This window comes from Convolutriloba macropyga, chromosome 5 (genome assembly GCF_964194025.1).
Source record: "Convolutriloba macropyga chromosome 5, txConMacr16.3, whole genome shotgun sequence".
Lineage (NCBI taxonomy): Eukaryota > Metazoa > Xenacoelomorpha > Acoela > Convolutidae > Convolutriloba > Convolutriloba macropyga.
Window position 1 is genome coordinate 69,955,508 of NC_134472.1, and position 23,852 is coordinate 69,979,359.

The 23,852-nt window shown below is 36.1% G+C and overlaps 2 protein-coding genes across 2 annotated transcripts; both read right to left on the reverse strand.

Annotated features, from left to right (window-relative positions):
- Positions 1 to 2,645: 2,645 nt before the first annotated feature.
- Positions 2,646 to 3,497, reverse strand: LOC142340482 (uncharacterized). The gene has a single exon (XM_075391057.1). It carries the CDS (start codon positions 3,495 to 3,497, stop codon positions 2,646 to 2,648), a length of 852 nt encoding a protein of 283 aa, XP_075247172.1.
- Positions 3,498 to 12,765: 9,268 nt separating this feature from the next.
- On the reverse strand, positions 12,766 to 23,852 carry LOC142340483 (uncharacterized). Its single transcript, XM_075391059.1, has 8 exons — positions 23,324 to 23,852; positions 22,599 to 22,916; positions 21,697 to 21,826; positions 21,538 to 21,626; positions 21,050 to 21,203; positions 20,657 to 20,779; positions 19,456 to 19,555; positions 12,766 to 13,490 (listed from the first exon to the last, which is right to left on the reverse strand). The coding sequence occupies exons 1-8, from the start codon at positions 23,707 to 23,709 to the stop codon at positions 13,132 to 13,134; spliced, it is 1,659 nt and encodes a 552-aa protein (XP_075247174.1). The 5' UTR covers positions 23,710 to 23,852; the 3' UTR covers positions 12,766 to 13,131.

Consider the following 23,852-nt stretch of genomic DNA (forward strand, 5'->3'; position numbering starts at 1 on the left):
TCGGATATTTATAACTTATCCTTTTGTGAACATTCGTAATCATTAGAGATATTTTTTTAATAAACCTTGGCTAGTTCCAACAACTCTTTTGAATAAATGTTTTTTTCTATCTTTTTATATTGGATCCTAAGCACTGTCTTGAAGCCGTTGTTCGAGTTAGCAATGAATTAATTACCTTCATGAATAATCAAGTTCGAATTCTCTAGCACTATCTGTTTTTGCTGCCGAGCTGCAAAAAACAAATGGAATGAGTACTAACACCTAAAAACCTAAAGAATTAAGACCAAAAACATTGCTCAGAGTTCCTTGATTTTGCAAAAGAGGAACCGAATTAAATATTTGACAATAGTTTTAGCTTTATAATTCAATTTTTAAAAATAGATAAAATTAAAAAAAAATCGATTCATTGTTTTTCTTGTGGTGTTTTTGATGAACGCGAGAAACTTTAGAGACTTGAAGTAGAATAAAGGACTTTTCTCTCTGTGCTAATCGAAATTCTATTCTATACATTCTCTATTTTGTTAGAGACACTGGGATTAAATATTAACTGCTTTGACAATGAATGATAATGAGGGTAAGCTACTTCAAAGCTTGCTTTTATTAATAGAAAAAACATCTAACTGATACTTGAATTTTTTAAATTTTTTACTTCTCCACATTACGACGCAGAAGTATACCCCAAAATTTCCGCCTTAAATTTCCGCGTAAAATTGGCTCGAAAATTAGATATATACAATGAACGAAATTAGGAGACATCCTTTGTATCTTACTTTTCGCAAAAGGGGTTCCGCCAATTTTGCGGAATAAAAGAACATTCGGAACGAAAAGTAGGTTACAAGTCTTGTAGCACGTTTCAGCTCAATTTAGGTATCTATTATTCGCGCGCATTTTGAGCATTCAATAAGCACTTTAATAAAGATTTAATTGAAGCTTTGAAAGCTATAAAGTGCTTTAAAAACATGCAACCACATAAACTGATTTTTTTCCGAAAAATCCCTCGCACATCGAAGGCTTTGTATATCAATGTTGGACTGGCCGATTTTAATAAGTAGTAATAAATAGTACTAATAAGTAGTAATAAGTAGTAATAAAGTAATATAAGTAGAAATAAAGTAGTAATAAAGTACTGCTAATAGTAATACGTTAGGCTTAATTAAATAAGTAGTAATGAAGTTAGGCTTAATTACTGATTTTATGCGAAATCGAGCTACATTGCGCGCAAAAAATTGATACATAAACGGAGCAGACGCGTGATACAAGCCGCGCAATAAATAGGTTATAAAGTTTGCACTTGTATTCCGCGGATAGGGGTAGGACACTTTTGCGAACACGGGTTGCTAATTTCCCTTCCATTTTGCCGGTTTCTGCTAAAGTAGCTATTTTCCGCAATATTGTTCCATTTTCAATGTATTAACTTAGTAAAAACGAAAACGAGATACATGCATCGGGCACATCTGCCCATGACGATTTGGCTATACCTCTGCGTCGTAATACATTTTTCTAAGTTGCTTTTGAGGTTCCTGCTGTTCCTTTGTATTTAGTTTTAGCCATGAAGCACTGTAGCAGACAGAAATTGATTCTGTGAATTCTAAACCAAAAACCAAAGACAGACGACTATATTCCTTTTTATATGGTGAAAGATCTTATAAACCAATCAGTCTAATGGTTTTATTTTTACAATTAACGCCGACCACTTATATTTATATTGTCGCAATAATTGAGGTTTATCTTCCGTATTTTACTGAGTCGATTGGTCCAGTAAAGTTACGTAAGTTTATTTCCCGCGTACAAATAAGTTGCTATCTCCGATTACGTACATTTATGCCGACGTAATACTATACCAACGTTTAAGAATGCCCAAAGTGAAACTTATTTCAAAAGTGCCGAAAACATGAAGAGAGTCTTTCTGTGAATTCAAGAGCATCAAAAGTAAGTTTTAAAAACTTTCAGGGTACGGTGATCACATGTTCGGTTGTGATAGATTCATATCAAGTCCCACGGGCCGCTGAGGCATGGTCCTTACCCGCAATTACTTTCGTTTTTTTATTTTTTGTCTTTCTGCAGTTTTCTTTTACTAATAAGTTTTATAAGAATGCCGAAATTGGTTCTCGTTTGTGATTGGCCGATAATTTTTTTTGCGTCATCTCCGAATAATGACGTGATTGGTTAAGAAATTTATCAAGATAAAAATTGAATAAATTTTCGGCACTCAGATAATCGGCATAGTATTACGTCGGCATAGTTGAACGTCACCCTATCTCCATAGAAACCTTAAGGCTGTAAACAGAGCCGACGCGTCGGGTCTGCCTTAGCACAATTAGATTTAAAAAAACGTAGGGTTTCGCTCAATAGCCATTAACATCATTAAAAAACTGGAGGCAAGCATACCTTCAGGATAATTAATGATCAACGAACTCAGTTAGCAGAGGTTTGGTTAGGTTCAAGTACTTATTAGAAGACAAAATCGAGGATAAATTTTTTAGTTTATAAATTATTTATTTGACTCTTTAAATCTTCATGCGTGCACATTGCCTATTCTTTTTGTCTTTAGTGTATCATGAGAAATTAACAACAATCTTTTATTATATCATTTGCCCTATTTCAAATATTTTATTAGTCAAATAGTTCACCAGTCTTGACATCTATCATCTGATTAAATTGTAGTTGTTCACGCCACTATTTTTCTTCACAAGGTGCATTGACATTAATGCTGCCATTACAGCCGCAACGTGAAAAGATCCCTGAGTCCACAAAACAACTTTGTACCCCCCAAAATCAAACAGTGCACCCCCCATGACAATGCACCCAAACATCCGCCCACACATGATCAAAATATTGTTCCACGCAGACATCAAAGCTGTGCAACTTGATTCTGTTTCGCGAGGATATGATTTTCGGATAGTTTGTAGCAACACATTAACACCGGCGATAAAACCCGACACATAACATACACTGGCTAAACAAAGCGCTGATACCAGAACCCCTGTGTGATACGGATCGGGAAATTTGATCATGACAAGTAAAAACAACGCGCAAACTGAGAACCCAAAAACGGGCGATAAAATATACAGAACCCATTCGTGACCTCTGTCGGCAATTTTACCCAAAATAGGTGACACTAAAAGACCAGTTACGGCCATAGGCAAGAAATAATACCCGACATTGTTGTGTTCGACCCCCATAATGTTAATTAAAAATGGGTTGAGAAAGACGAAAATGATTCCTTGTAAAGTCCAGCTGAGCAGAATGGGAATTGTTGCAATTTGGATTTTGCGCGAGAACAAAAGATCCCATATAGACACGTTTGAAAACTCTTCACCGATGCTTTTAACAAAGGGTTTCGATTCCTGGTCTTCGGGTGAAGGTCCGTGATCAAGGGTAAGGAAGGAGAGGCACAAAAGAGCAACAATCAGGGTTAGAACTCCCAATGTTGCAAAAGGTAAAGGGAACCCTCCAAACGCGAATAAAGAACCACAACAGCACGATCCCCCAATCATTCCTACATAAGGAACTGTTTCCGTTTAACAAGTCAAAAAAGTTTAACAAAGCCCATTTTAAAGGCTGCTCAGTACAGTTTTCAAGTTACTGTCATCAAATTACTATTTCTGAGGCTTTTCTAAAAAAATAGACTTTCGACATATCATTGATGAGAACCCCAACTTATAGTCAGATTTTCCTCAGTTATACAGGATTGTAAATCAGGAATTTTTTTAAAAATTATTTCATTGAAAATAGCTTCTGAACCAAATGATTCAGTTCCATAGAAAGCAAAAGCAAAAATCGGCGATCTTGGAACCTCGTCTAGTGCCATCAGTCTAGTGGTCGCAGCTCGGAATTGCACTTAGACCTGTTATATAACTATTAAATGCATTCAATCTTTCAAACAATGCGAAGAAATTTCTGAATTATTCAAACTCAACCATCCAATAAAACAAGTAGGCTCGGTAATGTGCGTCTGCACATAATGTTCCGACCGAACAAATCCACATTTCTGACTTATTTATGAAAAGAGGACTTCGGACTTCTTACCAAAAGAGGAAAAGACAGAAAAATATTAATGTTTTACATATTCAAATATAATTGGTGCATTAAAAAATCGTTTCAAACTCACACCACTAAACTACCAAAATATGCACCATTTGAGGGCCAATGAGACCTGCCAAAAACAAGACTACGAGACATGACAAACAAAATAATCAAACAAACATAACTGACTGACGTCGGGCGAATTGCTCTCAAACGACCGCCGAGCGGTTGGCTTCGTCAGTAGCTAGGCACGGTTTAGTGAGGCTAGCTTTAGCTTAATTGAAGGGGCGTAAGTGATCGCAGCGGGGGGATGCATCGGGGGGCTGATAAGTGGCAAAAGTGTGGGGGGACAACAGTTGGGGGAGTCAATCTCTAAGAACCGCCCGTCGCACCATAAGTATAAGTCTCCAAAACAGACTCTGTGAACCGTATACTTGAAGACTAGTGAGCTGAAGGGCTCTAAGAGCACTTATTGACCACTGGGCGCTACCTATTTATCCTGTTTTCGAGGACGAAAAGTCAAAAGCGTCAGACAAAAAATGGGTCAAGCGAAAAATCGCATGACAAGACCGACAGAACTAATATAGTTGCTACAAATTTCGTTTGAGAGCGATTAACAACAAAAACTAAACTAACATATTAACATGTACTTCACTAAAAAGATGCGAGACCTGTCCTTAATGAGACCAGGTAACAGGTAGAACATAGAGGGTAAATTTAACAACAAAAATTCTTGAAAACAAAGAAAACAATTCCCTATCAACTGAAATCATTAAATAATTTTAACTAAACCTTCATGTGGTTATCTAAAATATATCATACGACTACACAAGAACGACAAATACATACTAAAATTAAAACAGCGTCGAAGGTGTTAAACTATAATCTATTTTCTAAAAATATTATATATATATATATATATATATGTGTGTGTGTGTGTGTGTGTGTGTGTGTGTGTGTGTGTATCTGTCAGCGCCATTGAGGCCACGTGGAACTTCGCTAAAGAGATAATTTGACAATATCACAAAAAATAACCTCAAAAAGGACCAAAAAAAATTTTGTGATAAATCGTAGTATCAGAGGAAACGAACTATGACTAAAAAACAAAAATCTTGATAACTCCAAAAGAAAAAAAAATGCATAAAAAGCTCAATGTAGCAAAAATAAATGATAAACTTTTGATAATTGTGGAGCCTAATTAGCGAAAAACCGGCAAATTTTTATTTCGAGAACTCTTACATAGGACACTCTGTGAAGCTAGCCGTCTTAGGAGAGGAGAAAATTGTGTCCGCAAGTTGTAGGCATGTATTTCTTTCAAACAAAATCAAGTAGACTAAAGAAGCATGTTTGGTGTCATATTTGATGACAAAAAGCTGAATTTTGGGAAAATTTGACAAAAATTTTACTTAGCCAAAAATGTGGATCAAACAGTTCAACAACACTCACTTTATAAGTAAAACCAATAACACTAATATAAACAATTTTAACATATTTCACAAAAATTCAATCGAAAACTCGGAAAATTTGAACCAAAACAACGAAATGATTCAAATGTTCGCAAAATTATACACTTCGATAGGTTTCAAGGAAAAACGAAACTCAAAATATTCTTTTAATTTTCATATTCTACGCTGCTTATATTCAATATTATTTCCTATTCACGGGCTCTCTAATTTTTTGAGTTACTTTCTGCTTGAAAATCATTGAAACAAATACATTAAATGAGTTAGACATAGCAATAACTTCGAAATTTAAAATGAAGGAAAGAACTATTTCATGTTTAGTGGGACCAAAATCATTTAGCTTAACGGGCTTTTTTTTCAGGGAAAATGAAAAGCTTTTGGCTCCTTCTATAAAGACAATAGTTTATAGTTAACCTATATAATTTAGGATTTAAAGTCACAAAATTGCTTATCTCCTCTGACACAAAAAACTGCTTCAAAAAAGTTTATCTCAAACCCACTTTTTCTAAAAAAAAACAACGAGGCGCTCTTAGTTTTTCGCAAAAAGTCACCGTAGATAGAATGCTGATACCATGAACATTTTTTCCTCTGGGGGATCTCAGCCTAAAAAAGAGCAATAAATCACAAATAACCGAAACTCCTCTTTTTTCTTTGCTTCTGCCTCCAAATGGAAAGTTCATTGTTGTATCTTACTACAGATACAGTAAAGTATTCCAACATCTCTTTTGTTTTGTCTCCTCAGCATAAATTAGATTTACATAACCGTCAAAAGTGTTTCAGAAATCATTTAGATTCAAGTTCGTTTTTCTAATTAGTTTTTTCGTTGAAAATAGCCAGATCTCAGAACCCGTTTTGGTAAACATGCAGTTAATATGACGTTGCTTAGTAAGATTATCCATGTATTCTTTTGCATCAGAGATTTTCCATGTCACAGATCCATTCAAAACTTCGTCTTTGGGTTTTTTCCCCTCATCTAAGCCCTGTAATCTTACAAAAACAGGACTGAACGCTTAACTCTGAATACGCTTAATGCATTAGATTTTAATTTTCTGTTCCCAATTTTTTGTCTTCATTTAGCAAATTCATTGGCTTTGGTTGATTTATATTATTAGTAAAAATATCTGACAAAAAACATCTTTCACGCTCGATAAACTCAAAAACCAACAAGTTTATTTTAATAAAATAGCCGGCAGATTGCCGGAAAATAGCCGCAATAGACGCTTGTGGCATTCCACGAACTGAAACAACCAAAGAAATAAGATAGAGATTGACCACCAGTCCCTTAATAGACCACTAGACTTTTTGGTTAGATTCGGACTCTCATTTTTATAAACACATACGCTCTATAAGAAAAAGCCCTAATGGAGCTTTTTCAAAATTAATATTCGAAGTTAAAAACTCAAGACTCTAATATTCAAGAACTAAGGCAAATACGTTTGGCGCTACTTAGATGCACACTGTTGATCTTTAACTAGTAAAAGTTCATAAAATTTAAAGTTCGTTCAGCGAGTTCAGAAGTCATTTTTTGAGTGAGGTAAGTCACGCAATTGACCTAAAACCAGAACAAATGACGTCGCGCACACACATAACTGCAAAGCAGCAGAAATCACTGAAACTGAAAAAGTCAATTGCAAGAAGTGAGGTCGCAAGAATCAACGATGGAGATGACGAATTAAAAAACATAGCAGGACAAGTCCTGAAATACAATTCAGAATTGTATTAATTTGAAACTTGACAATCTTTTACGCCTCTTTGAAAAGCAAATGAGAGCTGTTAGTAATGAGACTAAGCAATAAAACAACACAAGAAGAACAAAAACAAGGAAGACTAAAAACTCAACTTTAATTTTTTGAATGGGATCAATATCAAAAAACAGCTGCTATGAACTCAAACTGCCAACTATATTCCTTCTTTTCTCGTTAGCAACCTGTCATTAAATGTCGATGAGTCCTCTCACTAATAACATTGAATGAAAAGACAAAAAAAAACAAAAATTGCAATGAAAACAATTAGTGACAAAGTCATAGAAAGCACTAGCTTTGAAAAAGAATGATTACATCGATAAACCTAACCCCTTTTCGCAGCGTCAAAAAAAGTAGTGTCAAAGTCATGAAAACCACCAGTTTTCAACTCGAGTTTTTAATTAGGTTCATTTATGCCACATTAGCAACCTATCAGACCTGTCATTGATGATACTTAGTGATAAGACAGCAGATAATTTTAAAAAATGGGGTAAATTCTAAAATTCCTTAACATTTTATGACAAAAAATAGAGGCAAAGCCATAAAAATTTTTAGCTGCCCCTTAATGAATTCAAGCAAGGGCAATTAGGCACAACTAGAACAGATATGTACCGACATAAAAGCACTGAAGGAGAGGAGACTCTGAAAACGGAAGTCAAATTGACCCACCTGAAAAAAAAATCCATCTCAAAAACTGCCAAATTGTTCAAACACCAGTTTATCACACCACTTTAAAGGTATTTTGAAAAAAGTCACGCCTCAAACCTACTCGGGTTCGCTTCCTTTACTTTTTCAGTGTGATCAAAATCACCACTCTTATTTGACTTCTCACTGACGTGAAAGGGCCGAAAAAAGCGTGAACAGATCTTAAAAAAAGACAGCGCAACAATACAATTCAAATTCTTTGAATTGTAAAAACCACGTCCCCAATAATAGCCGCTATCGCTTCGCGGCTATTAAAAAAACTGGAAGTATTCCCATTGCTCAGTAAGAGCCAACAGAGACCTGTCAGATATGTTAGGTTGAACCCAAATAATTAAGCTGAAATTAAGGAACTAAAGGTCGACTCTTTTAGAACCTTTCAAAAATTAGACGGGGAAACTGTTCCATTCCTATTTCGAAGAAAACTTGAGTCAATGCTGTCACTTCGCCCTTCGATTCCGGGAAAAGCATGAACAGAATAGGAAACATTGCAAAAAATGTAACTGAGAAACCAGCAGCCACAACAATTCGAATCACAGTCGTAATAACAACATAAAGACAAGTATTAGTAATTGAAGCTGTAAACCCAAAAGCTGTATAACTCAGAGATAAAGTTAATAAACCAGTTGTAAAAATTGTGTTTAATTTTAGATAGTTAACAATAGGAGGTAACAGAAAGCCAGCAACTACGCAAGTCAAATCAAATATTCCAAAAATAACTCCCGTTAGGGTTTTAGAAACCCCTTTCGAACGGGCTTCAGACGGAAATAAAGGACCAACAAATGATAGATGCAACCCACATAAAAACATAAAAAGTAAAACCAAAAATCCTTCAACATATCTTGCGTGTTTTCCACTCATTTTAATGCAATAACCCTTCTCAAACTTTTAAGTGATTTTTGCCAAACTTTTTGACCCTGAGTAAGATGTGATCCTTGATAGTTTTATTGCGAGTATTTAACCTTTGTTGACAAACTTGAAGTATTTACAAAATCGATCAAGTGAGCGGAAATTGTAAAATTTAGCTTTAAATAGCACGTCTTGAAAACCGAATCAAGTATTAGCGAGATAGATTGTTTGTTCGCGAAATATATTTTTGATATTGAGCCAAGTTCATCGACAAGTTGCGTTTGATTGTTATGCAATCAGGGATCAAAAATTACGTAACCTTCGAGTAAATTGAGAGCTACCGGGTCGATAATTACCATGTTATAAGGATAAGATAGGTCGATGGCGGGTTTAGCCGACAACAAACATCACCATTTTAGACGAAAGCTTTGTTGTGATTGGTCGTCTGGTCTTGTTATCAAGGACGCATCATTGTCCTTTGCCGAGCATGCCCGCAACCTCCCAAACAATCATTGATCGACTATACCCCATCCCTTAACCTTTGAAAAAAGAGCTTTAAAATTACGAGACATTCATTTTATTGAACTCACCCAATGAGAGGGGAGTCTTTTCTTAAGCAATGTCATCCAACAGGAGGGGACTTCAGTTCAGTTCATTAACTCGAGGAAATTAAAAAAGGCTGAAGTTAAAAGGCTGAGGGAGAGAGGAAGAAACATCAAAGATCGGAGAAAACATTAAGATTGGCAATAAGAAATAATCAGCAAACATTTAAATTTTAGATCAAAATAAACCAAGATTATTTGATAATGGAGACCACGCAGATTGCAAGAATTCAAAGACATTCATACAAAACAGTTAACCTTGCTTTGTTCTATTCGTTGTTCCATTCTTGAAAAAATTTCAAAAATAGAATCGTTAAATTTTCTGACCAACTTAATTCGGGAACGTCTGAAACCAGAACTATGCATATTGAGCTGGATGAATAACATTACAGATTTTTGGTTTTCGGCTAAACATCCTATCGGCCAATCAGAGTCACTAAGTGCGATGTATTCTATTCAAACAGCATGCTTATAGAATTTGAAAGGACAGAGGTCGTAACCTTCAATGTTATTGACTCATCGTAACCTTCAATGTTATTGACTCAAAAAGAATAGCAGTTTCACCTTTCAAAGCAGACGATTTGTCCATTGCTTGTGTCCAAAGTTTCCCAGCCACTGTCATTTTCAGTCATTGTCAAAAAATTGACAGCTGCAAACTCTGCCAGACAAATATGAATCAACAAGCAATGGACTGAGATAGAAAACTTAGTCTTTCTTTTGCCATTACGAGTAAGAAATCTATTTGAAAAACCAGGGAAAACATACGAGTTGGGGAGCATCAATTATAAAAACAAGATGAATATTTCCGATTTTGTATCATTTGCATTGAATCGAGCAATCAAAGATTCCACAAAATAGAATATCAATATTATGCTCACTAGGCATGATTTACGCTCAGCGCGACCAACTTTCAAACTTTTGAAAGCCTAAAGATAAATTATTCTCTCGTTATCTGTTTAAACAGAACTTAAACCGACTAAAGTCGGATGAATTGCTCTCGATTGACTGACATCCGGGATCAATTTAATTTAGAGTGGTATAGCTTAGAAATGTTTAATGGGCGCAAAAACGTTGACCACACAAGGGTTCGAACCCCGAACCTCTATGATTAGTCCGAAATCTTTCCCAATAAGCTATAATGTCTTCGAATATTTCGCTCATAATTTCTTTTATATTAGTAACAACCTTAATTCCAGAATGAGATTACTCATAACTTCAGAACTTAGATTACTCGAAAATGAAAAACTCAAGCGAGAAAAAGTCGTGCTATATATTATGACGCTATGAAACGTTCGATTTTTGCGGAAGAGAGAACGAAATTTACGCAACCTGAAACAAACACCAGTGTATATTATTATGCCCACAAAGTTTGCCTAAAATTAAAATAGTTTTGAGGTCAACTAAATAAGCGGAAGACCCGCTTTTCACTTTTAACCTCAATTTAGTAATTTGAACCCAATCTTCGCTTGCATGCCCCAAAAACCTATTTTCAGATTAATTTGAAGGAAGAAAAACTGCGGTGTGTAAAACAAAGACTAACTTTTTTTAGAAAAAGAGCGTAAAAACTGTATTGGTTAGCATAAAACGGTACCCAAATAAAAATTTGTGGGTGATGCTGAAGCAGCTCGTAAGAAGAGAATGCTCTTTGCTGAAAATTGTTGAAAAAAACAGACCCATTTGCACTAAAATTGATTCACAATTCAGAAACCCCCTGAAAATATGATTTAAAATCTTATACTAGACGTTAAAAGCAGAAGGAATCGGTTCGTGATCGCAAATTTTAACTCAAAAATTTATTTCATTCGCAGAGCTTGACGTTCCTCAGGTACACGTCGGTTTCCCTGGCATCCTTTTTGAAAGTATTTCAATTTCTGCGATAAAACAGGCCACATTATTGAGTCCAACTGATGCAAAATTATTTAGTTTTACTTCACATTCCGAAAAATCTCATTTCAATTCTTGTTTTCCAGCTACACCACTGCCATATATCGATGCTTAGCTGAAACAGAGACTTCGAACTATATTGAGAGTAGAAATATCTTTACTAAGGAGCTTCAGAAGATGTTAAATGTCATTATAAGGCCACTATTAAGAAAAATGAAACTCAATTTGACGCCTTTCAATTAATTTTTAGTTGAGGCAATTGAGTTCAGCTGCTTAAAATTAATAATTCGGATGATCCAAACATTAACCGACTAGCGTCAAAAAAGTTGCCCTCTAACGATAGGTGAGGTAAATTTTTTGAAATTCCAAGTTCTATCTGGTGAAGCTTTGATTCCAAGTTATAAATCCCAAGCTACGATTCCAAATTTTCGTAAATTCCAATTTGTCTCCAGTCCGGCTTTGCTAAGATTTTAGGGCTCATAAAGCCGAGTAGTAAGAAACCAGGACACCCTGACTCACTTGTTGGCTTATTTTACACGAAGGTGTTGGATCATGCGCGCGGATGAAAACGTTCTTAGCAATTATTACCTATATGTTAGGACTGTTGCCTGAACATTTAAAGACTTACCTTAATTCCATTTTGAAGAAAGTAGACAGATAAGAGGTTTAATTCCATCTTTGTTCATTGGAGAGATTTACTCGACCTCCGCGGACGAAATCTTTTGACGGTTATTTCATGACTCGGGAGAAAAGGACAAAACGACTATTTTTTTCACAGATCGCAACTCTTAGTTTTATTTGCGAAAAATAAAACTGAATTTAACTTAATTAGGAATAGATTGAAAAATTAACGAGAAAATTGCTTCAAACATCGTTCGATAGCAATTAAAACTTGCTTAGTAGAGGACATAGAAATCAATTGACAAGTCAAAAACAATCGAACAAATCTTCGCATAAAAACGTTGCAAAAACTTTGCACAAATTTTGAAGAAAACTAATTGCTGCATCAAGGTTCTCTTTTATCCAAGTGCCCCCAAATCCAATCCATTATTGGAGACAAAGAAGCTCATTTGTCAACCAGTTTCCACTTGCGTTTGTTAGTGCATAACTAGAAAAACTGCTGACCAAGAAAAAAAAACTAAAATTTTGCACTGCTGTCAAGTTGCTTAATAACGAGTTCCTGCACAAAGACGCCAAATCGTTGAAAATTATTGGAAAAAACTCATAATTTACTCAAGCGAAATGCAAAATATTAGCCATTGTTTTCTGTTCAATCACCCAGTCACACCAAACCTCGTGTCTATCAATCGAAAATATCATTTTTGGGGTTCATTCTCATCTCAAATTAGTGTCAAAATTGTGTAGCAATTCAATTTTAAGCTTTCTCAGTTTAGTACCTCATTTTAACAATTAATTAAACTTCGGGGCACTGGGGAATACCTTAAAGTTGATGCTGCCTCCAGGTGTAGTTTTAAAACCCATAAAACAAAGTTTTTAAAAGTTTAATTTCTTATTGAATGTAAGTAGGCATTTTCTAAGGTAGTTTTTAGTTTGATTCTTTTGGCAATTAATGTCTGACAAGGACTCCAGAATGCCTCAGAAAATGTTTGCGATTTGATTGCAGATAATTCAATTCCAAATCCACATCTCATATCCTTTTTGATCACAAAGCTCCCTCGGCACTCGCATGAACTCAACATTCATCTAACCACGGAAGAAGGTAGCAACCCATTTGCTACCGATACTACCAAAATAGTTCCATGAAAATGAGTAATATCGTCAGACTCCAGAAAGCAGTCAATTTTTCACCATTCAGCAGTGAGGTCAATTAGCTCAAAACTATGACCAATCATTGCCATCAGGTTACGGTATAACAAATACAAAGTTAGCACAACCAATTTGAATTGTAGAACCATGAGATAATACAGCTGCACCGTCCCACAACCTCGACCCACTCGGATCTCTTTGCGCACGTGACACCAAAGGTTGTTCACATCTACAGCTTGAACTTACTTCACTCGATCCAAAATCATTCACTTGTTTCGAGTTCAAATTCTCGTCTTCGTAGCAGTACAAAACATCGTCAACTTTCACACCGAAGGGACTGTAGTTTAAAAGTTCAAACTGATGTTCTTCTTTCGAGTAGTAAATTCGGCAGTGTAATTGAGAAATGTATCGACAGTAATTCCAATTTGTAGTAGTAAAGTCACACCTACTTCTACCTGAAAAAAACCACAGCGTGCGTAACATTGTCACTTAGGTACATATTAGGAACAAAATTTCTTCAAAACTAATTACAAAGGGTTAATAGATTCATTTTAATTATTTCTTGAAACTCCAAGTTGTATCTGGTGAAGCTTTGATATGATTTTAGTGGCCATAAGGCAGTAGTAATGGCTATTAATAATTAATATCTTTAAATTATATCATGTAGTGCCAGCTCTAGACCTGCAACCTGATGCGACTGCAGGATGACTTAAAGCTCTAACTCAGTATCGCATTCTTCAGTACACACCGTTTGAACAAACAGCTGTTAGAGAATGCTAATATTTAGGATGAATATAAATTAAATCTTTAAGCAAAAAATTTTAATATCAACAGGGAAACAACCAAAGAGGATCAGCAAAATGATATTGATTAGTTTAAAATTCTATCTCAAACAAAACATTAAATTTTTACCGCATACTTGCAAGGCGAATTGAAAAAATACACCCTGTTTACATCATAACAAAAAACAGGATTTAAGAAAAAGCATGTAATTTGCTGATCTATTAAATAGTCTCCACAGTTTTTTAAAGGTGATACACACAAGTATTAAAATTAATTAGGTGCACCAGAAAAAAGCTCATTTAACCAGCCGATTCAAATTTTTTAAAGTTTTGCCACTGATAGCAACATCATCTTTCTACCAAAAAAAACGTCATACCAAAACAAGATGCACCAGTTTGCCCATCTCTTAATGGGTTTATCTTATTTGCAACCCCAAGCACGTAAAATCTGTTGCCATAGAAACCTGTTCTAACTACATTATATGCAAGTGAGGTGGCAAAAGCTACTTGAAACAGTAACAAAAAATGTCCAATTATTTTTTTAAAAAAATCGATATTCGGACGCTAATAGAAGCATCTTAGATGTCAAAACTAACTCTTACCTCGAAAAATGACTTACTTTAAGACCTGTTCTTTTTAGATAGACATGCATCCAATCAGATGCAACCTAACTTAAGAAGTTCATCATCACTATAGCACTGCAAATACATCTGAAATACTTTTGAAAATTGAAAAATCGCCAACTTTTAGCTCTCCCCCTCGTAAACATCAAAAATAGAACGAAGCTATGTTTAAAGGGTGTCAGGACAATTTACCCAATTCCATTTTACCCAATGCCATTATACCCAATGCCATTTTACCCAACCTGCAATTTTACCCAATGCCAACTTACCCAATTTACCTCCTTGCTAAATTAACCAGAACGACTATTTAGCCGACTATAATATAAATGGCCCGTGAGACTTGATATGAAACTATCACAACCGAACATTGGATTGGCCAATTATATAATTAAATGGCCCGTGGGACTTGATATGAAACTATCACAACCGAACATTGGATTAGCCAATTATATAATTAAATGGCCCGTGGGACTTGATATGAAACTATCACAACCGAACATTGGATTAGCCAATTATATAATTAAATGGCCCGTGGGACTTGATATGAAACTATCACAACCGAACATGGGATTAGCCAATTATTTAATTAAATGGCCCGTGGGACTTGATATGAAACTATCACAACCGAACATGGGATTATATTGTCCACAAATATTTTAAATCATCCTTCTAATAGCGACTGCTAATTTGTTATCGGATAATTGAACGAAAAGATCAAAAAGCATTGGGTGAGTTGGTATTGGGTAAAATGGCATTGGGTAAAATGGCATTGGGTAAAATGGCAGGTTGGGTAAAATGGCGTCGGGTAAAATGGCATTGGGTAAAATGGAATTGGGTAAATTGTCACGTAACCGTTTAAAGATAGAAAAAAACAAAGATATGTTTCCACTTAAGAGAACAAAGTAGTTGTATTTTCTATTGATATTTCATTTTGAAAATTGTAATAAGCAGGGCAAATTCTCTACTTGCAATCTGATGAGACCGCGGGTTGACCTAAAGCCCTAAATCAGTATTGCGTTCTTCAATAAGCCCAATTTGAACAAACAGAGCTACTATAGAACGCTAATATTTAAGACAAATATCAAAAAATGTTCAAAATAATCAATATGTCAACCAAGCACAGGGATACATGCAAAATAATTTGATTAAACCTAATGTCAAGAAAAACATTAATTCTTAGAGAACAATTCAAAGGCAAACTTAAAAACATACACTGTTTAAAGAGGAACACACACTGTTCAATAAGAAACAGGACTTGACAAAAACATGTAAATTGTTGACCTCTCAAATACTGTCCGCAGAGTTGTTAACCGTGATACACAAAACGTACACTAATTAATTCGGTACACCACAAAAGTATAATTTCAACAGTCGATCTAAAATTTCTCAAGGTTTGCCACTGATAGCAACTGAATTTCTCTAGTCTGAAAACGTCATACCAAAAAGTTAGGTCAGATTGCCTACCTCCTAATGGGTTTACCATATTTCCAATCCCAAAAAGCACGTAATATCTATATACACAATAACGTGCTCATAACTACATAATATGCAAATGAGGTGACAATAGTTACTGCAGCCAGGGCCGGCAAAATCTACTTTAATTCATACTATTTAAGTAATCAAAGCTCTTAACCAATTTAAATGTGGTACTATTAGACCTATTCTTTTAGTTCTAGCCCTGCAGTCAATCAAATGCAAGCTGACTTCAAGAACTTCGTCATCACTTCATCTATATCTGTAAATTTAAAGAGCATTAATTTTTCTCGCTTTCCCCCTCGTTCACATCAAAGATAAAGAAATGTTTCCACTAAGAGAACAAAGCAGTAGTACTTCTTATCAATATTTCAAATTTGAGAATTTTAATATGTGGTGCCAATTCTAGACCTGCAATCTGATGAGACCGCCGGATGACTTAAAGCTCTAATCAGTATTGCATTCTTCAGTACGCGCCCTTTAAACAAACAGCTTATGAGAATGCTAATAATTAGGACGTAAAAGCTAACCTTTAAAAAAATCATATCAACATGAACCAATCAAAGGTTTGAATAATCTGCGGCTTCCACCTCTTTCTGCGGTTTTTGAGGACAAAAATTTCAAATGATCAAACGAAAAGTCACAAAGACCACAGGACTAATATAACTGTTACAAACTTTGTTTGAGAGCAATTACTGATTAACTCAAACAGAAAAAATCACACTAACATCGGACAAATTGCTTTCTAATGAAAAGCCGGTCAATTTAATTCACCGGCTGTAGCCTAGATAACTTTTTTATGGAAGCAAAAATTCAGACTAGGGAGGGGTTATAACCCCCGACCTCCGAGATTATCGGTATAAACATTCACCACTCAGCTAACAGTCCCTTTTCATTTGCTATCTTACAACTGCTTTTTAGCAACAAACTTTATTCCAATGTAAGAGCAATTGAGATCACTTGAAAATGAAGAGGACAGGTGTGAAAAGGTCACTTGAGAAGTCAAAGAATATTCTTGAACAAGAGTGCAAAAATGCCTAAAAAAATTTTGCATTAAAAAGACACGTTTACAATATTTGTTTCAAACTTCGTTCGAGAGCAGTTAAACATGAAACAAACATAAGCGACTAAACGTCGGAAGAATTGCTCTCGAACGACTAGTGGGAGCTCTAATCAATTGCAGCCTGCTTCAGTCGGGGGGGGGGGAGGAGGAGGAGCCTATATGGGACTAAGAAAATCAATAGTGGGCTTCAAATAACCACATTAGAGGTTAAAATATACCACTATTGAGATTTAAAGTGAAAAATGGCACTAGTTTCGGCGGACTTTTCATTTGACTTTTAGTATTAAATTGCCGCCAATTGAGTTAAGCTGCTTGAAATTGTGATTGAGGGAATTTTAGATCACGCGAAACGCAAAAATTCAAGGGCGTAAAAGTCACTAGAAAAGTCAAAACCGTCAAGCAAAAATTTTGCATAAAAAAGACACACACGTTTACAATAACTGCTATGAACTTCGTACAAGAGCAATTAAAAAAGTCCAGATAATTCACAATGATAATTCAAATTCACAAATTTACTTCAAAGCAGTAGTCGGATTGAAATAAAGCGCAATTAGTGAAAGTTTGTAACCAGTTTCCACATCAAAATGCAACTCATCTGCAGAATAGAAAGTGCGGCAGACGGAAATCTATTCCACGAATTAAACTCCGCTGACCAATCAGAGACTCATAATTCACTATTCAGTAATAAATAGCTAATACTTAATATTTATCTTTCAGTCTCAGTTAGATAGCTATACCATGCGTGCTTCTCAGACTCGGGCACATAACTTTGCTGTCGTTATAATTGAAGTTATACTTCAGCGTTCTTCTTACAGGGCTGAGTCGGTTGGAATCCGGCAAATAAAGTCAGGTAAGTCTACTTCGCAGAAATAAGCAGCCCACTCTTACTTACCCTTACGGCTAAAAAGGAGCCCTCCTCTTTCCTGCCCTAAAAGACTAGGCTCCAAAGAAAGAAGCTTACTTTCGCAAACTCTACGCAACGAAATCTTCCTATTTACATTTAGAGATACCTCTACGCTTCTCGTCATAATCTCACAACTTTGCATTACATCTTTGTCTTCTTTTAAATTCCAGGATACGTACGAATTAATTAATAAACTGACCACCACACTAAAACGTCTCATCTATTAAGACGGGTCTTGGATTTTGCAATATTAATAAATTTCTCATGTAGACAAAAATCATAACCAAACTTTGGAAAATCGGAGGAAAATGCGTTAAACCGTATTTTACATCTTATTTTCATTGCTTGAGCTTTGCGTCCATCCCATTATGATTTATTCTCACCTAAACTTTTGAGACCAGCCTTCGGAAAAAATTTCTGTCCACTTGAGATTTCAACTAAAAACCTACGTCCCCTATCAAGTAAATACTAATTATGCTTCAAAAACGCAGAGTGCAATAATAAATGTAGAGCCAACTCTAGACCTGCACTCTGATGAGACTGCAAGTTGACTTAAAGCACTCTCTCAGTTTTGCATCCTTCAGTAAGCGTCGTTTGAACAAACGTAGCTATTACAGAATGCTAATTTGCCCAAATATAACCAGATCTTAAAGTAATATGCAAAATTAGTTGGGTCAACGTAGAACTATGCAAGAAGCAGTTTGATCGATTTAAAAACATACATCGCAACAAAACTCTTAATATGCTTTAGCACATAGTTGGAAGGTGAATTTACAACAAACACACCCTGTTTACAGCGCAATCACCAAAGAGCATAATAGTAACCTGGCCGTTGTATGAACCCAGAAAATGCGCGGTCAAAACTTGAACACCTCAGTACTTAAAATTGACAACGCCTGAAAAAAAACTAAATAATCGGACGGACGGACAAATTGATGAAATGCATGAAACTAAAAACCAACTACAAATTAAGCACAGCGCCCTGCCAAAATCCCTTTGACCCCACCCCAAGAAAGTTATAACTAGAAGAGTTGTTATTCCTACAATACATTTCCCACCGATTCCCATGATAGCTAAATTCTTTAATTAATCAGATCACTTATGTTGAACATGATTTACTTTAACTCTCTTTAATTGTTGTCGAAACATTCCATGCAGGTTAGGGTATTATACGAAAACTCAATTAGCTGAAAGCTTTGCCTAGTTGTCACAAATCTTTTGTTCAGAATGTTTGCCTAATGTCAAAATTGCTCCCCTATACCCCCTCAAGGAAGTATCTCAAAAAAGGCTACCAGCAATGGTTTAAATGTATCTACATCTCAGCGTGTTGCTATTTCAAAACAGTTGCTATTTATTTGCTTTCAATAGACACAACCGTGGTAATAATTATATTTCACAGCCCTTGTCGAGATCACGTGTGAGCACTGCAAAAAATTGTGAAACTGATAGAAACAATCGCCACTGTCTCAAAAATTCTCAATGTTATCAACAATATTCGCGATCGCTTCGTTGCCATGAAGAGGTAAACACAAGGAAGCGTGCTTGAAATATGACCTAGCTGGATTCATTACTTACTTGTTCCCACACTAAACACTCCTCCATATATATTAATCTGAGTAATCACTTCATTGAAGTCCTTGTCCACGAGAACCAGTACAGCTTGGGGCAATTTCTGCTGAAACAGAAACAAAATCGGTCATTTTCAAGTGGAGATAAGGTCAAAATACGTTGACCACGAATAAATGTCGAACATATTAAGTTCTCATACAAAAATACATATAATTCGTCTACAGAGTTATTTGCAAAAGGAATTGCCATCAAAAATGAAAAACAAATTAAAGATCTCGGATTAATTTTTACGGCCAGCATGACTTGGAATTGTCACCTCGAAATGGCGGTAAAGAAAGGTTTTCAAAAACTGAATCATTTAAGAAGAGTTATACCCCGCACCACAAAAGAAACTGTCAAATGCACGTTGGTGAAAACATATATATTCTCTGCGGTCTTTTATGCGTCAAATGTCTGGAACCCAGGATTTTCAACGCTTGGAAACCCACAGTATCTTCAACGCTTGGAAAGACTGCAGAGATCATGTTTAAAATGGATAACTTGCCGTTCTGTTCTGGGTGACAAAGAATACGTTGAGAGCCTAATTCGAAATCGCCTATTGCCAGTCAGTTATTTTCTAGTTCTTAACGACCTAATTCTGCTTAACAAGATTTTATTGGGCTTAACTTCGATGAATGCGTCAGACCACTGGTCAATAACTTTCGGTTGTCCAAAGACCAGATCAAGCGAAAAGATTTTTATTGAAGCGAGAAAAACATTTCGGAAACGTTCTGAAAATAATTACTTTAATAGAGTAGCCCGATTCAATAATTCTTTGTCTCAACTTAACAGTTTCGCTAACTATTCACCACACAAAAATCCATGTCAGTTTCGAAGAGAAGTGAAGAACTTTTTGGAAGGGGAGGCATTGAAAAGATTCAAATATAAAAGTTACCCTTCAGGATGGAAAGTTTTCGAGAAAATTTAATTATTGAAACTTGATTTCTCCCCTAATCTGGGGACTACCAAGCTGGTTGTAACCATGTTTGGTTGAATTCAATATTATTATTATTATAGACCAGATAGGACTTTCCTTTCCCACAATGAGAACTTCATAATCCTCGTTTTATATTCTGCAACTCACTATGTGACACGATATATATAGCATGGCAATCGTTAACTCGTACAAATTCATTCAAACTTACCAAAAATGTCAAGTTATTCATACCTCGCCTTGAGTTGTTTCAAGTTTGCCCTCTATTGATGAATCGAAATGCAATAGTTTTGGATCCATGATATGGCTGGCATTGAAGTACTTCTGTTGAAGTTCAACTGCTTCAAGCCTGCGTTTCTGAAACATTGCATTGATTGCAGTAAGAGCCAGACATGTGCACTTTTAGTATTAACAAAAAAAATTTACTCGGAACTAGGCTGCTGATAACTTTACTCGGAACAATTTTCTTCCCTTGCCCCCTCTAGAAAAATAAATTTTCATTACCACTCCCCCACATTAGTGAGTATGTTTATTAATTGAGGGCATGCATATTATTGGCACCTTCACACGTGCGGTTTTCTATCACAAAGGTTGGGGGGGGGGGGGTCAAACAAGGCAGCAGCTTACCCGAATGTTATAATCTGATTTCGTGCTGCCTCGAACATCCGCTAAATCATATCTTCTATTAGTTGTGTACATCTCTTTGACCTTGCTCGGTACCTCGACCACAGACCTATCGCTATTCTCCACAACTTGTATCAAATGCCTCGTAGAACGATACCTGCAAAAAAATCTTCTGATTCCAAAAATCTGCAAAAACCAAAAAATTATTTAACCAGAAAATATTCCAGGAATTTGAATTCTGAGTATTGATTTGAATTTCAAACATTCAATTATCTTAGTCAAATACGAGGTCAAAGATTTGTTCAAGCAGAGCAGATCAAAAATAAGATAAACTTGGTTTCATAATTTCTCAATTTAACTTTAGTTATGTTTCAGGAGATCCATAGATTACGAGGTGTCCAAGGACGTCAAGTAGCCAGGCACGTCTCATGTTATTGAAATTTACATGAGACCAACAATCCAAAATTGAGTTTAAAAATTGATGACCAAACCTCTGAGGGGTAGAAATGAAGCGCATCTTGAAAGCAGAAACCTGGTGATCGTTCACCAATAAACTTTTCATATCCGAACGACAAACGGGCTAAAACATAATTCTCATCAAAGAACAGAATTGCATTCAGACTAATGTAAGCTCTCGAACTATTTCCTACTTTGAGATCGCCAACAGTCGAGTACTGCACGCAACAATTCTCATTTTCCAAATTTGAATCTTTCACACATGGGTTATGAAACACTTTCAAACACTGATCGCATCGGTCGAGGGCACAGAACTCACAGCCTCTAAATAATAAAAAGAGAAGTTAATTGAATATGATCTTGAATATGAGTAGCAAAGACGACGAAAATTAATTGCTCCTTGAAAAAGTATGCTGTAAACTAGCGCTTTTGAAAGTAAAGAAAGAAGAGCAGCTCCAACGAAAAGATGGACAGGTGTCACTATTCCTGAAAATTGTATCACATGTTTAGGTTAAAGCTTAGCATCGGTGCTGCCTTTTCCATACGCCATTTATCATTATAAAACATAACCAACTAAACGTCGGAAGAATTGCTGTCGTACGACTAGAGGGAGCTCTAATCCATTGCAGCCTGCTTCAGTCGTGGGCGGAGGGGGAGCCTAAATGGGAATGCGACTAAAAAATTCAATAGCGGGCTTCAAATAACCACATTAGAGGTTAACATAAACCACTATTAAGATTCAAATTGAAAAATGACACCAGTTTCGGCGCACTCTTCATTTGACTTTGAGTATTAAATTGCCGCCAATTGAGTTCAGCTGCTTGAAATAGTGATTGAGAGAGAATTTTAGATCACGCAAAACGTAAAAAGTCATGAGGTTTAAAAGTTACTCCAAAAGTCAAAACGGTCAAGCAAAAATTTTGCATAAAATAGACACACACGTTTACAATAATTGCTTCTCTAACGAGCGCAATTAAAAATATTAAATTATCAACTAGACGCAAGATATTAGACTGCTCATACCTTTGTTAACGTAAAAAAATACATCACAGAATCAAAAAAAGTTATCTGAATATTAATCTAAACGTCAACTTACAGACCACATAAGAAGCATGTCCTGAACTGCATTGGAAGGACTTCATCCAGGATCCTCTCTCGTTCCAGGTCAATTTCTTTCTCTTTGCTAACATTGGTCTTCTTTTCAACGCTTTTCAAAGCACCTCCTGCAGCCTTCTGTCTCCACTTGTTCTTCTTAGGACGTCCTCTGGTGCTTCCACTGCTCGTGCTCACTTCAAAGTCACTATCAGTGCCAAAATCGACGCCTGTGCACGAGGCTGTGTCTTCAAAACCTGTTGTTGATTCTCCGAGTTCATCTGGTTCTTCAGCGGCTACTTCTCCAGGGGCAGATTGCGACCTTTTTTACAGGGATTGTATTTCCTTCTCAGACAAAAATTAATTCGGCAAACTAAGCCAATCCGGTAGTACAAATATTACTTCAATAAAATTTGTAAAAATCTACTGGTAATGTTCTATCTTACAACGGCTGCACGTAACCGGTGCCCTCTGACACCAGTGCCAGTACTGTCAAAGAAAACATCCATTTTGCTTTGGTATACGCCTTTCTGGCGAATTCGTAGGCTTCATTCTACATATATAAAACTCAGCTTTAAAAACATTACTCAGATCTTACGAAAAATGAAATAAGCATTTTTGGAAAACTTTGTGCCGATATAAAATGGAACAGATTCAAGAACACTAATTGCACGTTGTCATCTACGAAAAGTGCTCTCAAGCAGGAAATTAATGCTTATGCACGAAAACATTATCCAAGGCGAAGGAAATAAGTCCCTTTTAAGCTCCTGAAGTTCGGTGGTAGATTCAAGCGTTTTTGGCATTTCAACTACTGGAAAATCAACCTCCGACTCCAGCCCAGGAACTTCTGACATGTCTCCCGCATCTCGTTTCAAACCAATGTCCGCATCCTCAAAATTATCAACTTTGGTCTCATCAGAATCCACAAGGTCGGAGCTGTCGTCTACTTTACTTTGATCTAGAGTTTGATCGGAGTCTTCTGCAATGACGTTTTCCTCTTCTGGTCGTCTAGTATTTTGCGCTATGAATTCGTCAGTGAGCCCAAACTCTTTGCATGGCAAATACGATATTCGCCTGATGAACGTCGCGAAAATTGTGTCAACTTTAGCGCTCATTGATTTCACTAGTCTCTAAAAAACATAAGTGACAAACGTCGGGTGAATTGCTCTCAAACGACCGGCGAGCGGTTGGCTTCGTCAGTAGCTAGGCACGGTTTAGGGAGGCTAGCTTTTGCTTAATTGAAGGGGCGTAAGCGAGC

Coding starts and splice junctions, on each gene's coding strand:
- LOC142340482 (XM_075391057.1), bottom strand. CDS start 3,497: ATGATTGGGGGATCGTGCTGTTGTGGTTCTTTATTCGCGTTTGGAGGG.
- LOC142340483 (XM_075391059.1), bottom strand. CDS start 23,709: ATGAGCGCTAAAGTTGACACAATTTTCGCGACGTTCATCAGGCGAATA. Junction 22,917..23,323: donor TTTCCTTCGCCTTGGATAAT/GTTTTCGTGCAT, acceptor CCTGTAAAAAAG/GTCGCAATCTGCCCCTGGAG. Junction 21,204..21,537: donor TTCATTTCTACCCCTCAGAG/GTTTGGTCATCA, acceptor ATTTTTTTGCAG/GTATCGTTCTACGAGGCATT.